Below are 17843 nucleotides of genomic sequence, written 5' to 3'. Positions count from 1 at the left end.
ACATACTCTCACTTATACTGTCTGTGCAGACACATAGGTGATACCTCTTAGCCTAACACCTGTTCACACTCAACCTGCTGCTTGTGCTTTCCAGTGAAGACAGAGGTGGACTCGGACGAATCCAGGACACTGCTGCAACCAGTCGTGGTTGCAGCCAGGTTACGATGACTCCAAACTGTTTCATGCCAAAAATTAAATAAAATGAGTGGTTTCAGAGTCAGTGTGCAGGCAGGCTCTTTTCATCTGTGCTGTTTTCTAGTAGCCTTTCACCAACAACATGAGATTTGCATATAATTATGCTGCTCTAACAGCTGTTTGCCAATTGTGTTCTGTAAAACATTTGGTAACAGTAAGTGGTGTATCCAGCTAAACAGTTATAGTATTTCATGTTGCACCCAACTGGCATACTCACCTTGCAAGGCAGCTGGATACAAATCACGAGATCAAGCAATCCCAGAATCCATCTTGCCTTGCTTCAAATTATGAGTTTGTGGTCAAACCGCAGTGGTGTGGTCCTGTGAGTAACGAGTGACAGCCTGGGAGGGCTCCTGAAGAGGTTGGCATAGATGCTGCTGTGTCATTAGTTATATTAGACCTCGATAGTATTTCTTCATTGAAAGAGCAGAGAGCGGCGCTGAGGGCTTTCCTCCACCGAAAAGACGTTTTCGCTCTTGTCCCGAATGGCTTCTACAAAGAGAGAGAACTACTTTCTCCAAAAGTTTGCTTTGGTTCTGCACAGTGAGATTTTGGGTCTTAGGTCTCAGTGGGTTCAGCACAACAATCGCCCTCTTCAGGCGACACATTGCAGTCATTTGGTTTGATGTTACCATTAAACACACTGCTTAATGGGGCTTTAAAGTCTGCTCACATTCATCCAGACGTCTCATTTTGCTGATGTGCTAGAGGTCAAAAATGAAGCTAGTGATAATAAAAGGAGACAAAGGAGAAAAAACATCGCCTAATGATAAGATGGTGCAGCACTTTTGCTGCTATATTAACTTCAGTAGGCTTAGAGCCTACTGTAATTGGCACAAGACTTAGTTTTTCAGATTTCTTGAGAGTCCACTCTCTGGAGTCTTGAAAGTATGTGGAGGCTTAGCAGTCAATTCCACATGGATTACTTAGTGTTACTCAGTGAGTAGCACAGTGTTACAGTGTTAGGATTTTGACAGTCATTTGACTTAAGTTGTCAAGGGAGATGCCAGTAACAAGACAGGCATGAAGAAAAGTCTGGCAAGGGATTGGAAAGTGTGTTTGTGTGGAGATGCGTGAGTGTGTGTGTGTATTGCTTTTTCATGCTCTTTTATGAACACATTAATCAAATGTAGCAGTCCTCAGTCATGAGTCGTTTGTGACTTTACTACTTAAATGTGGTATGTGGCATTTTCAAACCTTAAAAAGCTTAAAAATAAACATACAAGATAAATTCATCCCCCCTGAGTAGTTTTGATAAAGCTGAAGAAAATGCGCATTTCAGAGGTTACTGGGGGATTGTTGCCATGAGGCAGGCTGCACAGTGATTGCTGCTCGTCATTAAAAGGATTTCAGTCATGCATATTGCACACCAGTGTCATGGAAAATTATTTAGATTCATTTTCCATGACACAGACAAACAGAATCCTGTAATAACCAGTCATTTATTTGAGCACACACTGGAGCTGTCTGAGTTGGCATCGGACAAGTGGACCCGTACATGGAAGGAAAATAAACAGAACAGCACAAAATAAAAAGAATCTTTTTTACGAGATTACCTCCTGTTGGGGAAAACAGCACAAACGGCAGTAAGACAGAGGTGATCAGCTGTGTATTCAGGGAATGATCAGTTTGAAAGGAGGGGCACATTATCACCCAGCTAATCTGAGAATATCATGTTGTTCTCAGAAGGGCGGGGTTTGGGTTGCACATGTGTTCTCTCTGTCACGAGGTCTTTAAGTGAACTATCTGTTAATCAGAGTGATTCTTCTGCCGGAGCTATTTCTGGCTGCGTGAACAGGGATGCTTGCCTGCAGTGAAATGCAGTAGCTTAGCTTTAATTTCACCACACGGTCCAATCATTTACCATGGCTGGGGGTGTTTTTTCTAACTTTTTCCAGCTTGTTTTGGGTCCTGTTGTTGTCTGTGTTTACAAAGTAGGCCCAGATTTGAAGCTTTGTTCTTGCCGTAGTCTGTCTCATCCAGTTACTAGAAAGTTTTAAAATGTGAATGTTGTTGGTGCTATCACAGATTAATTTTTGGACCACTTTTATTGATACATACGAGCATAATTATAAACTCATTAACATGCACAAAATATTCTGGTTTACTCCAAAAAGGGCAGTATTCCGACTCAGCTCTCAACATGGTTGGTGAAAACACAGCCTCCCACTTTCATTCCTTCAGCCACCTTCTGATATTTGTGCATGTGCGAAAACCTGTTGAAATCCAGTCTTTCATAATGTTGAAAAGTGGGTGTTTTTCTCCTTCTGAGCATAAATGTAGGCTTCTCTTTTGTGTCATGCATGTCTACCCCAACCTTGCAAGCTGCTGGCAAGGCACAAAGCTGACCCATAAAAAACCCGTTTAAGACACATATTCTGAATGTGCTGTACACATGTCCAAAGAAGGCTCCTAAAACCCAAATATTACCAACATATCCCACATCTTCATCAGACAAAAGCTCCATTCAGAATAAAGTCTAATTCTAAAGTCTAATTCAGGACATCCAAACATGATGTGCTGTTTACATAACACATATCACGTTCAAAATATTGTCATATTCGGAGTGATAGTGAAACATTAGTGTGCATGTAAACGTAGTCTGTGTGACACTGCACGTAACAGATTCAGTCTTTCCTCAAGCCAAAAAAAAAAAAAAAAAACCTGTTATGACAACTGACATCTGAAAGGGGACGTTTGCTTGAAATAGACGGCAGAAGATTTAAAGCGTTTTTCCATATAAGGAACTCACAGGAAAAGGCAACCAACTACAGAAGCATAAGCAAGCAATGTGTGAGGTCATTTTCTCTATTTTTTCCACATGGCTGTCCTTATCATCCTTCTCTCCCTCCTCTCTTCCACCCAGGCGTGCCTCTATCCACCCAGTGGGGCCCTCAGGGCTACTTCTACGCCATCCAGATTGCTCAGTATGGCCTGAGCCATTACAGCAAAAACCTGACCGAGCGCCCTCCCCACGTAGAGGTCTACGACACGGCCGAGGAGAGAGACAGCCGGGCCAGCTCAGCGCCCTGGAGTGTGCCGAAAGGTTGCAGCCTCAGCCGTGTGCATGACAAGTCCCGAGCTACCTCCGTGCGTCAGTTCAGCGCTCCAGGTACGTAAGCCTTCCATGAGCCCAGATGGCCTCGGGGCAAGGAGCTTATCTCCTGTTAACTGTGGCTGTAGGAGGCTCAATATGCAACTGCACCCTCAGGACAGGAGGATAGTCTGCAGTGAGTCACAGCCACAGTACAGGAATACTGGCAGACTGTGTTGGTTGACAGTGGACCCACCACACGATGACAGATTCCTAAAAATTATGATGATTTAAGAACCAGCAGACACAGCGTCGCACATTTCATCCTGCTTTGTTCGCTTAGTCAGACATTGTCACATTTCTGCAGTCTAAATGCATCGTGAAAGTGGCTGGAGACAGAAATAACGCTAGTCGACGTCCTTTTCACTGAAGTTTGCTTTTTATCAGAGCGAAAATGTCAGTGGTTGAAATGATAACTGTGATCAAATGTTATCAGCTGGAGCCAATTAACCTCAGGTTTGTTTGTCGGTCACAGGACTGAACGAAGCTCGAGGCTGTTGTCTGGCTAGATTTTTCTTTGCAAGCCATTCTACGTGCTTCATATGAGCTTAAAAAAAAGATGGCTACCAACAGAAGTGTGAGTCTCTTCAGTGAAACAATCTAGCTGATGTGTTTTTTAATCGTTTGTGGGCTACAGTGGAGGTCTATGGGCAAGACAGTGACTTTAAATAAACATGTTTAGGGCAGCCAAACAAATTCACTGGCATGGAGCGGGCTAGATTTATGACCTATACTGCAGCCAGCCACCAGGTGGCGATCCAGCTGTTTTGACTTCTTTTTTAAGGAGCTATCACATTCTCCATCTTTATATACAGTCGTTTGGGCCAGACAAGTAACATGTATCAGGTTTTGGACACACAGGGTAAATTAATTGTCAGATTTGGTCTTTTCATGGTATTTCTTTGACAAAAAAAACATATTTTTAAGCGTGTCAGGACTGTTTGTGACACTAACGTTAGCTCATTGTGCTGCGATGGAAAGAACTCGACGGTCTCATTTAATGGTCATCGGTCAGATGTCATTTCCTTTCACATTATCAGAAGTGATTTATCTTTCGTTTTATCAGTATTACCAGAAGTGTGATATTAAACAAACCACATCCTTATTTTAATCAACCTCTGATGAGTCAAGCATTGAATGAACATCACAAAATGTCACTTATTTTGTTGTTGTACAGGGATTTGAACCGATTTGAATATTGCAGTAAAATGCTTACAAACTGAATTGAATTGTCCCCTTATTGACTGTTAATTGTGCTCCGTTAAGAGGCCTCCAGAAAACAGGGATTCTTGCAGCTTGTAATAAACCTGACTGAAGGGTGTCGCTGTCCTTGGAGACATTTTGCTCTGTTTCAACTTTAATTCTCCTCACTCGCTCTGTATGAGGTTCATATAACGCTGAGGAAACTGCCTCCCTCACTCTGTACAGTATAGTTGTTTATTGTGTGCAGCCTGCTCCCGTATGCATCTAAAAATTGATCTATGGAGTGAAGATATGAAAAAATAAAGCGTCTCCCCCTTCACTCCGATCGTCCTTTTCATTATGCCACAAACAGAATCGTATTCAGGGCTGCAGTATGCGGTGGGAATGATGCAGTCTGATCAGATGCGACTTGAAAGACTGCAATTTTCAAATCACAGGAGCCGGCTGAAGTTTCTGTGGAGTTGGTGAAAGAGCAAAGAAGAAATCTTGGCTGCCGCCTGGGTGATCTGCTCGCTGTGTGCAAGCCGGTGTCTATAGATTTACGCTTGGCCAGAGTTGGTTTGTGGAAGAAGAAACAGCACTCTGTGTCATTTTTGGTATTTGAAGAAAAATCAAGGTGGTGTGCTTTGTGTTTCTGCTGTTCATAGAAGACCAACAGAGCAACCTTTTCCCCCACAGTCATGATCTGGGTGATTGCCTCATGGCAGTTCCACGCTCATTAGCATGTAGCTCAGCCGTGGTTAAATGAGAAGTGTTGAAATCTCCCAGTTCAAGTTCCTCTCCACTTCCCGCCTCTACCTCCGCCGCTCAGCCGCAGCATCGACTCATCAAACACACAAACCTCATCAGCAGCTTTTGACTAACGTTTGCCATAACTTTCTTCATCAACACCCCCAAGCCATATAAAATGTCCTGACATGAATCATCTTGTAACTTGGCAGGCTAACGTCGGCTAACATTATCCAGCACGCTGCAGGTTTGTTTGGACGCAGTCGACGGATAAAACGCAAATCAAATAAACTTACTGGTTGACCGACATGTTGGCTCGTAGTCGCTGTGTCCCCAGGATAAATGGATGGAACAGCGTCGGGCTTCATTATTAGTTTTATGGCAGAACAAAGCTCTGGAAAAAGGATCCTGCAGGCTACAGTTTTCAGATCCTTTGCTAATACATGAAGCCTCATCATTTCTGCCCTCTGCCATCGTTTGGAAATAGTGAAACCTAGCTTGCAAAAACCCTTCGTTTCATAGTAGCCCCACCCTGCAGGTTGACGCGCCTGGTTCGTAACTCTGACTGTTTGTTGGACTCACATTTGTCCGCTGCATTTCAAGGTGGAAATGTTCAGCCATGGCGTTGACTGCTTTTCAGCCCTATCTTAAATATCTAAACCCTGTCACAACGAAGTACGCAAGGTTACATACCCAGGAGGACCTGAACAACAAGCAGCAGCAGTATTTTATGTGCACATCTCTGAATGGTCTAAATATCGAAGCTCTAAATACAATCAGACTATTTGTTATAATAGAGATTAGGAATGTTGGCCTAGATTTACAGCTGTAAAATGACCAAGGCCATGAGATAGTCGGCAGTTATTTTTGGAAGTGGAAGTCAAAATCTTTTACCCAGTGCTGAGAGTGAGCTGTCTTTTATTCTCCTTTGATCTCCTGCTGAGATTTCCAGGACACTCTCCCTCTGTCCTCTGTCGAGCTGCCTCCTCTACTGTAATTTTCACCTGCTCCTAATTCCTCCGTTTCAGCCTCTCATCATCAACACTTTCTTTTCATTTCGCCGCACTACACTTTCCCTCTCTCTCTCTCTGCTCCTCGCTCACCTTGCCTCACGGCTTCAGCTCGCCATCATAGCTCTCTCTTTCACTGACATCATCATGTTTTCATCATCACTCCTCAGCCCTCCTTCGGCACTCTTCATTTTCCATTAATCTTCCTCGTCTATCCCCAGATTTCAGTCAGTCTTCGGCCTCTATTTACTCACTTCCACCCATTTATCACCCGTCAGCCCTCTTGTGCTTCCCAAACATTGCACTCATATTACCTCCTTCCATTTTAACACCTCATTCTGCTCTCTCATCCAAACTTTTCTTGTTTTCCTCCTCTGCTGTCACTTTCTCTTTCTGTCTCTGCCTCCCTCCACTTCCTCCTCCTACTCCCTTCTTTCTGTTTGGGTCTTTCTTCCTCCTTACTGTATCTAGGGCACCGGTGTTGAACAGCCTCTCAAATGCTCTGACAAGTGGATCAATCGTCTTTCCCCTGATAATAACCTACCATCTACCATCCACCATCTGCACATTGCTGCGCGAACACTGTCCGCCCCTGAGCACCTCTGTGTTCTACATCCCCTGGCGGTCGCTTGATAGTTCCGAAATGCAGTTTGCACAAACCAAACCCTGCCAGAATTAGCATGGTGATCCGTGTGCTGAGATGGCGACAGCTACAGTGCCTTTAAGAAGACTTCGAAAAACATTTAACATTAAACCTTTAAAGTGGCTTTTTTGACACTGATGAACAGAAACTCTTAACGAGAAGCTTGATTATTTTTCAACCTGAACCTGGTCATGTTTTTCTGTCTGCAGCCTCTCTCCCACCGGACAAAAAGCTCACTAACAGTCACTCATATCTGGCTTTTGTGTCCAATAGGAAAGGGTGCAACCGGCATTCATTCGCAGGTCAAATGACTCTGCAGTAGTCATGAATATTTATAAGCTCCAGCTCCAACTGGCAGTGATGGAAACATGATTCTCAGATTTTTACCCCATTCCCAGCGCAATGATGCAAGTTCTGGACATCGGTGCGTAAATATTGCCTGATATCAGACAGGATTGTCATCTCTGTCCACTCTGTTTCCATCTCAATATCCTGCTAAAGATAAAACCAGTGATGAGTACGACCTGCTTTCCGTTGTTCCCTGTTTTCCAGCACGTTTGCGACATTGAACGTCCTGGCAGACCAGAAAAAAAAACAGAAAGGCAAACTTGTCTCTTGGTGATCGGAAAGTAGTCAATCACCTATTTTTAGCAGGTTTGCCCTCATTTAAAAACCTGCATATGCCCACTAATTTTGGTTTAAAAGTTGTGTCGGTGACTAATGGGGACAATTTCTTTAACTGGTCCAGTATTGAGTGAAAGCGCTGCAGCCAGCAAGCCAAGAAACAGGTTACAGTCTAATGCTTCCGGGCAATTGCACACCATCAGTACACGTCCAGTAAAAGAGCTTTTCTGCCACTGACAGGCCCTGATTGTTATTGTAAACGTATGATGACATTATGGAAATGATCTCAACAGAGATCCTTTACTTTAACCACAACAGCCTCTGTTACCTCTCTCATCAAAACCAAAATGGCGAAAGTACCGTCCCCTTGTTTTGTCACCACATTTTTGGTAAATATCGCCGTCGTCGATAACCGTCGTGACGTGGTGTCGTGGTATGACGTGGCGTGACGTGGTAAGCAGGGAATCTGAATCTGAATGAAAGAGAAAATTTACCAGCATCTAATTTCATAATCATTTCATCTTTTCAGTCATTTTTTAAGCAAACCTGCCAATGATTCGATGGTTTCAGCTTGTCAGATGTTGGGATTCGTCGAGTTTCCTAACGTAAATTGATTACGTTTTGGACTGCTGACCATATAAAATCATTTTAATTAGTCACCTTGAGCTCTGGGAAATTAGAACGTGCACGGTCCACTATTTTCCATCATTTCATGGACGAGGGAATAGATTAATCAAGAAAACAACTGTTTAATGTGTTTAATCGATAATGAAAATAATTGTTTCTTGCAGCCCTTGCAGAACTTTTTCTATGCAGCGTGTGTCGTGCGTCGCCACTCTGATGTAGGATGTGGATGAATAATCCCACGTGCACCGTCTGTCGTCTTGTCAGTTGGATCTTTTGTATCCCCGTGTGCACAGCACATGCCGTACATGTGTTTCGCAGTGTTCGTTTACCATGCCCACTCATGTATACAGGCAGGGTTTGGTGCTCACATATTTCATGCTGCATGTCGTCTCGGCCTCCCGCCTTATTGCTAAACAGCCAGAGAGCACAGCAGAGCAGAGGAGGTGGAATCTCGTCTATATTCCCTGCCCATCCTTTATTGATGCCAGAGTAATCACGGGGCCAGAGTACAAATCCACTTACTCTCTGCATTGCCTTAAGTAATGGATTTATGAGTGCATTAAAGAGCCGTAGTCATCCAGAGGCCCCTGCCAGACTGGCTCTCGCCTTCATTCTCCTCCTGATCGACTGCCTTTGTGTCTCAGACGGCCTCGTCTGCCTCTGCTTTCTCTGCTCGTGTCACGTGAGATCTCTCTGTCTCTGATTCTCAATTGTCTTCTCACTATTGGCTCATTTTCACTCTCTTCAGTCCCAGGCTGGCTTTAAGGGCCCATCATTCCATTACCCTCCTTTTTCCTGACTCCTACACTCTTTTCCTCTCTTTATGCTTTGGGGAGCCTTGATGAGAAAAGGATTTTTTTGTTTGTTTGTTTGTTTGTTTTGCTGTGCAGACCAAGTAACAAGGCCAAAGGAGAGATCGTTCTGGAGGCTGTTAGTGCTTTAGGGGTTTGAAATGAATTCAGCACAGCAGCTGAAGTGCCTGGCACAGAGTTGATATAAAGTAAGAGGAGCGGTGGCACTATGGAAACTGAATATCGTATCTTTGGTAGCTTTTGTAGGGACGAGATGTGGAGATGCAAATAGAAAAGTTAACTGCAGTGCATCAACAACTTCTTTCACTCTCCTCTTCCATCTCCCTGCGACTGTGTTCCTCTCCTCCCGTCTGTGCTCTTCCTAATTAAGCTCAGTGTGCATTGACACATCTGTACTGTACATCCCATGAGAAGCTTGTCCCCGTGTGTGTGTTTGAGGCTCTCGCCTACATACGCACACACACACAAACGCAGTCTCCCCACACAGATAACAACAATACAAGGATCCGCGGTAATAAAGAGAACTGTTTTAATGGCAGAATTTTTCTAAAGGTATCAGACTGTTATTGATCATTTGAAAAGGCGAGTACCGAGTGCATCTTCGGAACAAGAGAAAAAAGACAAGCTATCATAGAAACACGCCATCAAAGGAGAGTGTATTAAAGGAGGCAGACGCACTGGAAAGGCTTCCAGTCAGTCTGCTAAAAATAGCACGATCTGGGAGTCGTCAGAAGTTCAGAAAAAACAGTCAAACGAGGTTAGTCGTTTATTTCTGACCAAATGCTCGCAAGAGAAGCAGTAAAACTTCTTTTCTCCTGCATTTTCCATTCATTATCCACATTGTTAACACCGCCCCCACGTATCTGCCGCTCCCACCCTCCTCACCCCGCCACCACAGAGTCCTCAGAAGGCGTGTCCCTGCAGCTGGGTAACTCCAAAGACTTCATCCTCAGCCTGGACGTCAAGTTCGCCTCCAACGGCAGCGTGTCCGTAGTCCTGGAAACCACAGAGAAGGGCCCGCCCTTCACGATCCACTACGTGACCAGCACGCAGCTCATCGCCTTCAAAGACCGGGAAATCACCTATGGTATCGGTTCACGAACCGCCTGGAGCACTCTGACCCGAGACCTGCTCACCGACCTCAGGAAGGGCGTCGGTCTGTCCAACACCAAGGCTGTGAAGGCCACGAAGGTTGGTTTATGGCCAGCATTTGGTGCTGAAACTAACTTTGATGAAACACCTGTGTTCTAATGACTGTGTTCACCTGTGTTCTAAAGTGCAGCCCTGATTCCACCATAGCTGGGACGCCATGTAAAACAGGTGTTTTTGGAGCTTTCCACATCTCTCCCAGTCTTTAGTTGCTCCTGTCCAAACTTGTTGGAAAAGTGTTGCTCCACCAAATTCAGAATAAGCAGATATTTACAAAAATATGTCAAAAAAAGTTATCAAATTCTGTTTTATTTATGTTTTGACGGCGTCCCAACTCCTTCAGAATCTGGGTTGTAACTGGATTAGAGCTGAAACAAAGAGCTAATTAATGGATCAATAGAAAATGAATCTTCAGCTATGATGATAGTTGAGTCATGATGAGTTATTTTTCATGTTGAAACGTGGAACATTTCCTTTCCTTTCAGCTTCTCAACTATGAGACTTTGCTGCATGTCTTTATCTTATGGTAAACTTTTTGTGTTTCAGACAAAAGTGATTTGAAGACGTCGCCTTTGGCCTTTAAGAAATTGGAATTTACATTTTATAGACAAAAAAAAAAGTAGTGCTTAATCAAGCAGGTGAGCAGATTATCTCATGATGAGAATACACTAAATACTTCCATGTCCTCCTCAGATCATGCCCCGGCGGGTGGTGCGACTAGTCCTACGTGGGCGTGGCTTTGTTGACAACGTTACCATCTCCACCACTGCCCACATGGCCGCCTTCTTTGCCGCCAGCGACTGGCTGCTTCGCAACCAGGACGAGCGAGGCGGCTGGCCCATCATGGTCACCCGTAAACTGGGCGAAGGCTTCCGGCCCCTGGAGCCCGGCTGGTACTCGGCCATGGCTCAGGGCCAGGCCATGTCCACCCTGGTGAGAGCCTACCTCCTCACCAAGGACCAGGCTTACCTCAACGCTGCCCTCAAGGCAGTCGGACCCTACAAGGTGCCTTCAGCGCAGCACGGGGTCAAAGCTGTGTTCATGAACAAATACGACTGGTATGAAGAATACCCCACCACACCCAGCTCCTTTGTCCTCAACGGTTTCATCTACTCCCTGCTGGGACTCTTTGACTTGACTGAGACAGCCGGAGAGAAGCTTGGCAGGGAGGCTGGGCAGCTGTTCAGCCGCGGCATGGAGTCGCTGAAGGCCATGCTGCCGCTCTTTGACACAGGGTCGGGGAGCATCTATGACCTGCGCCACTTCATGCTGGGCACCGCGCCCAACCTGGCCCGCTGGGACTATCACACCACGCACATTAACCAGCTGCAGCTGGTGGCATCCATAGACAGCTCTCCCATCTTCAAGGATGTGGTCAAGCGCTGGAAAAACTACTTAAAAGGGATTCGTGCCAAGCACAACTAAACGAGCAGTAACCCACGTACGGCATGCAGCTGAGACGACGACTGACAGGTTGAATATGCTTCATGTGTGAGACCTTGATGACTGAATGTGAGGCGGATGCTCACATTGTGTGTGTGTGTCCGTGCGCGTCCCAGTTTTGGTTGAGGTTGATTATCTGAAGAGTGAGTTCGTTGAGCTGCAGCTCTCCACACTAAACGTTTCTCGTGTGCTCTGTTGCAGGTTTTATATTTTCTGCAGCGCTGACTGTAGCTCTCCTCTCCTGGTTTCTCCTTGAGCTAGTGTTTGTAATTATTCACAGACCTAGTTTCAGAGCGTGTGTGTGCGTGTGTGTGTGGGTACGTGTGTGCGCGTGTGTTTAAAGTAACAATATATGACATTAGAGAGTTGAATCGTTCAGCTGAATCACATTTCCTCCATTCGTCGATGCATCCACCACAAGTCTCCTCTCCGCTTGGATTTTCTTTTTCCATTTTTTTCAGATTTGCAAAGTTTATTGACACAAATAAACTGTAAAAAAACTGAATATATTATAAATTATTTTGAGAAGAATGCTGCAAAAATATACTTTTATCAATATAAAGTACAATATAAACATTCTGGATTTTATTTCTCTGCTGCAACTTTTTCTCCCCCATAATCCTCAAAACCTTTGAGTTTTAAATCAAGTGGTATTTTTTTAACGTGTGCCGTCTTCAACCTGTTAAATGAGCTGAATTAATTTGGCTGCTGAAGAGTCAAATACTTAATGCTTCCAAACCGGCAGCTTCCACTTCTTTTCTGAAGCCCTAAAACACAGTAAAATAGACACAAATTATTTTGGGGGGGATTATATTGTTCTGTCTTTAGTGGGCTTAACTCCTTTAAATATTTTTTTCTTTTAATAAATATTAAGTCATGGATTAGTTGTCTGTCAGGCTGCTCTGAGGAATAAACACCTCAAACCATTATATTTGATGTCACACGGTTAAGCCGGCTCCACTACCAGACGCTCTCCGTGCTTCCTACCCACAATTCCACTGTGTTTAGCTCTTGTGTACACACACGTGGTCGGGGTTGCCTGACTTACACCAGTGCTTCAGTGTGAGACTGCAGGTAGCACGCAGCCACATTCCCTGAGATAAACCCATCAGGCCTGCAACAATCTTTGAAAACATCCAGATTAATAATTGATCCTAATTAGCCGTCCGTGCTGGAGCTTGTGTAATGCTAGTACCTTTCCGTGATGTTTTAGGACGACTAAGTGTGTGCTAGCATCCTTAGCTGTAACCAAAACCCACTGAAGTCTGTCGGCCGGTCACAGAAAAACTTAATAATTCATGCGCCATCGCAGAGCGCAGCTACAAATAGTTCTGCATCATTTCGAGTTCAGCTCCGTTGGTAAAGCATAAATTTCCCGTATCAGAGATCCTGGATTGTGATCCTGCGGCTGAGAAATGAGCCGCTGGGTTCACTGATCACGAGTCGGCGCCGCTCTGTTCTTCTCATTTGCACAGTTTGGTTCAAGCCTGAACACGGTGGAGATTTAGACTGACATTTTCAACTTCTTCCTGTTGTCTCAAAGTGGACACGAGTGATTCCCAGAGTGCAGACTTTACTGCACATCTTGTCTCTGATAATCAATCATTTCCGTCTTGCTATCTCTGACGTATTACAATTTTGATTAATGTTGATTAATGCGCACATCCCCAATAAATAAGACACAAAAGCTTCACTCAGATCAGTCTAAACGGTCCCTGCAGTGCCATTTTAAGCTCCTCTCAGCCAGTGATTTTAAACCAATACTCAGACGAGTCCCTGAACTTGTTCAACATTAACATCTTTATATGCCTTTATGTGGTTTGAACACCGGCACCATTAGTTTTAGCTCCACTTCAATGCCCCTGTTGACCTTTTTTAGATTGTCATTTACTTGGAAACTCGTCTGAAAAGCTCTTCTTCTATAACTTATACTTCCAGATGATAATTGCACCATACAAGTGTGGGTGGTGCAGACGTATGTGGTGTGTGTTCGGGTAGATAGATGTGTGGGCAGCAGATTCTTCACTGTCAATTTCTAACATTTAAATAGACAATGCCAGGAGTGCTGAAGGTCGAGGTAAATTCTTGACAAACATAAAGAGGCTGTCAGTCCCAGCAGGCTCTCATTGCTCCTCTCAGCTGTTGTGGGTGCATGAACTCAGCGTTTTTAATCTCAGCGCTGCCCTGTTGACCGCTGTACGAGCAGAAACCGGCTTGCCAAGACACTCACAATTCACCCGGCTAATAGGCTGGAGAGCCTGCACACAGTACAGTCGCTAGTCGGGGATGAGTCAGCACTCGCTGGCATCGCACTCACAAAGAAAACAAAGTGGAGCCCTCAGCATTAATGAGGCTTTCATCGATCTACTTTAAAGATTATTAATGGGATGCAGGAGAATGGGCCTGCTTTGTTCTTCTGAAGGTGTTGGTGGTCAATTTTCTTGGGTCATTTTCATAAAACTTTGAGGTGAAGACCTTTTCCCAGACGGTCTGCTTTCAAAACCGCGACCTTGTGAGACTAAAAAAGTCTGTAAGTCGACTTCTTGCATTCAGAAACTAAATGAGAATTTCCTGCAGAGTACTGGAGCAGCTGAAAGAAAACACTAATCTGAGATTTGGAGGAAAAAGGTGGAATATTTCAAGAGTAATGTCAGAATATTAAGAGGAAAAAGAAGTAAGGAAAGGAAGTACAATACAGTATATGTTGTGTTTAAATACTGTATTGTACTGTTGGAGGAAAAGATGGAGGATGCACCTGTGATCCAGTCCACACACAGCTTTTTGTCCCCATAGAAACGTTTCCATCTAATACCACGACTTTATTCTAATAATGGCTTTTTTCTTGTAACATTGCAACTTTTTTTCTCAGAATTTGACCTTTTTAAAATATATTATGACTCCACTCTTGAAATATTAGGACTTTCTCTCCGCAGTGGCCCCAATCCTCCGTCTTAGAGGTTTATCCTGTGGATTTTGGATAAAAAAAGGTGTGAGTGCACTTTTTTTCCTTTTGATAATCTCATTTTTTTGGATGCCTGCTGATCGTTTTCCTGCTGCCATTTTCTTCCCATGAATACGTGCATAAGTCATACTTTGCCATGTTGACAGGACGAGTGGAAATATGTAGTTTAAAGGGAACATTCAGGAATGGAAGTTTTATGTGTGAGTAAATAACTGTGTCCATTTTGTTTATACCAAAGTCATTGAGTCAAGTATATTTGAATTTGTATATTTTTGTGCAAACCGATCTCATTCAGCATTTAATGACGTCAAGTCTCCGCAGAGACGTCACAGAGAGACACTGCCTTCTGAGAAATGCTAGTTTTTCAAATGTAGAGTGAATAGATGATAGAAAGTAAGACGTGTAAAACTTGCTTATCGTAAAGGGGATGTGTGCAACTCGAGATTAGCATTTAGCCAGCTACTGTTTTAAAGGCAAATGGGCCAATAGCTGCAAATTCTCCTGTTTTTTCCTTTGTTTTTGTTGTTTGTTTTGGGGGGTGCGCTCGTACCATTCATCATTTGTTGGAATAATTTGCAGAGTAAGATGTTTTGCTAGGTAGACAAAAGCACAACTGCCGTTTGTTGTCACTTTGGTTGTATTTTCATTTCAGGACAATGTGCAACGCCTTCATTTAATGAAGCTGCTATTATTGTTCACTGTGTTACAGGTATGAGAACTTCTTTTCCCTCATCTCAGTGGTGTTTTTTTTTTTTTTCTATTTTCCCACTATCCATTAAAAGACTTCAGCATATGACCGCTGAGGTCAAATGTGATTTATGCAATAAAATGTTTACTGGGGTTGTGACACCACAGGAGACCCAGAGCGGTTGTACAGACTTTGCAATCAAAGCACAATGTGCAAATGCTACCATTTTTTAGTCCAAGGAAGAGAGTTGTTTATATACAGAGTAAATCTTTGTGCTTTAAAAATTTGCTTTTTAAAGGTGTAAAAAAAAAAATAAAAGCATTTTTGTTAAAGGTCTGGTCCAATCTCGTTCTCGTTTTTCCATTTCATGATGGTCTCCATGCAGATGTGTGACTGGCTTATCATCCTTCGTGCCCATTTTAGAGCTGATACAAGTAATCAATTAGTTGATTGACAGAAGATTGATCTGCAGCCATTTTGAGAATCCATTATTGTTTCCTGGTTTCCAGCTTTTCTTTGTCTTTTGATCAAAAACTGAATATCTTTATTATCTTTAGTCTCACAGAATGAGTTACATGACAGCAGCACCCCTACACACGAAACAGTTAATTGATTAATGAGGAACTAATCATGAGATGAATCAATACTGAAAATATTCATTACTTGTAGCCTTATTTTACTGTGTGTGTGTGTGTGTGTGTGTGTGTGTGTGTGTGTGTGTGTGTGTGTGTGTGTGCGGGTTTTTAAAGATATTTAAAGTAAATAACAAAACAAGAAACATACAAAAAAAACTGAATGACAAATGTATTGATTTTTATCATCCGTGTTTATCATTTCATTGCCATCGTCTGTTATTCCCGAGGCTCCGTCCCGTCATGTCTCTCCACCCGAGGCTGCAGACAGAGCCATGATCGAACCGTCTGTCCATCGTCTCTGTCTCCAGAACGTCATTCAATGTTGATGATCCTACCCAGATACTATGTGTATATCATTGAGCATTTGTGAAGTTAGTTCTGGTGGTGTTGTATGTAAAATAATTGATTTTGCTTCAGCTGCTCGCGTCCATTGACAAGCAGCTCCTTGACTCTGCAGTGGAGAAACACTTTCTTCATACTGAACGTCATCTCTGTGAAACTGCTGAGCAGAAAAACAATCCTGATTAATAATTTATCCTAATTAGGCTATTCTGATCCAGTGAGAAGCGCAGACACCTGAGAAGGACTGTATCTCCTGCCACCCGCTTGCATTTTTCATTACCTTCTGGCATTTATACAACCCAGCCATAATTTCTCCCTCACAGCCACACACTTCACCCCACGCAGCTCATTCCTCCCCTCTTCTCGACATTAATGATATCACCGTCCCTCCTGACAGTGCGTCTGTCTCCCAGCCCTGTAATTAGCCCTTCGTAAACCCGATAAGCCCAGTCTCTTCATGGCCTCTGTGCCGGCCTCTCCTGCCTCCTCTGCTGCCATTCAGATGCCTTTGAGATGGCAGTGATAACATTACAGTGAATCCTTGGGACTGCGGCGTCCGGGGGCCACGGGCTTTATGGTGTCCATAAATTTACCCACTTGATGAAATTAACACTCCGCTGAACCCTGCTTTATTGGATTTGTTTGTGTGTTGTGTGGGGGTCTCAGAGGAGGTGGGAAAAGAGAAATTGGATGTGGAAGCATCCAGTGAAAAGAAAACAATACACAGACTACACTTTTTATGAGTCCAATTTGACAATTTACATCCCAGAAGGTTTTTGAGGTGGGAAGTCTTCTCACCTTGATCAGTGACTTTCTTCCAAAGTTGGAATTGTAAAAGCAACAGCGTGATATTTGGGGAGATGCACTTTTATTGCTTTCTGGCAGTAAGTTAAAGATGAGAAAATCAATACCACTCTCATATCTGTCTGGAAATGTACAGTTAAAGGACCAGTGTAAAGGATTTTTGGGCATCTACTGGCGGAAATGAAATATAATATTCATACGTATGATTTCATTAGTATAAAATCACTTTAAAGTAAGAATTTTTGTGATTTGTTACCTTAGAATGAGCTCTTTATATCTACAGAGGGAGCAGGTCCTCTTCCATGGAGACCGCCATGTTTCTACAGTAGCCCAGAACGGACAAACCAAGCACTTTAAAGAGCACCTTTAAAGAACGAGGGAGGGGTGAGGGGAGGAGTGTTCAGAGGGTTGCAGTCTGCAACTTCACCACTAGATGCCACTAAATTCTACACAGTGGTGCTTTAACGCTACAGCAGCTACTTAGCGTAGCACAAAAACCAGAAGCAGGGGACAGAGCTTCCCTGACTCTGATTAGCAATAAAAATGTCACTTTTACACCAAAATTAGCACAAACATGCAGACAAGTTTGTATCGTTGCTTTTTTTTTTTTTTTTTTTTTACTGATGTTCGATATCACAGAGATGCTGGAAAACAGATGACCATAGAGGGCAGCTTGCACGCTGGTGGCTCTTTAATATCTTTTATATGATAACAATGAGATGGAAACGGAGTGTAATGAGTCGACAGTTCTGTCTGATATCAGGTATTTATCTGATATCAATATATATGCACTACTGTCTGGAGCTTCATCATGTGTCATCAGAACTAGAAGCCTTTTGCAGGTAAGAATAAGCAAAAATCCCTCAAATGAGAATTAAAGACT

The 17843-nt window shown here is 43.5% G+C and overlaps 1 protein-coding gene across 2 annotated transcripts in view; it reads left to right on the top strand.

Moving 5' to 3' along the window:
* The window catches only part of glceb (glucuronic acid epimerase b), a 53844-nt gene extending 38329 nt beyond the window's left edge, over positions 1–15515 (top strand). The window contains exons 4-7 of one of the 2 annotated variants that reach the window (XR_013077243.1): positions 3062–3307; positions 9836–10128; positions 10780–14178; positions 14218–15515. Coding sequence is in view for 1 of the 2 variants with exons in the window: in XM_076732369.1 (XP_076588484.1) it covers positions 3062–3307; positions 9836–10128; positions 10780–11511 (1271 nt within the window). In the remaining variant the exon portion in view is untranslated. Of the gene's footprint in view, positions 1–3061; positions 3308–9835; positions 10129–10779 lie in introns of both variants that reach the window. The other variant, XM_076732369.1, reaches the window with a different exon arrangement.
* Positions 15516–17843: the final 2328 nt, after the last annotated feature.

This window comes from Chaetodon auriga, chromosome 1 (genome assembly GCF_051107435.1).
Source record: "Chaetodon auriga isolate fChaAug3 chromosome 1, fChaAug3.hap1, whole genome shotgun sequence".
Classification (NCBI taxonomy): domain Eukaryota; kingdom Metazoa; phylum Chordata; class Actinopteri; order Chaetodontiformes; family Chaetodontidae; genus Chaetodon; species Chaetodon auriga.
The sequence above is the reverse complement of the archived record's forward strand: the minus strand, read 5'-3'. Positions and strand labels throughout refer to the sequence as shown.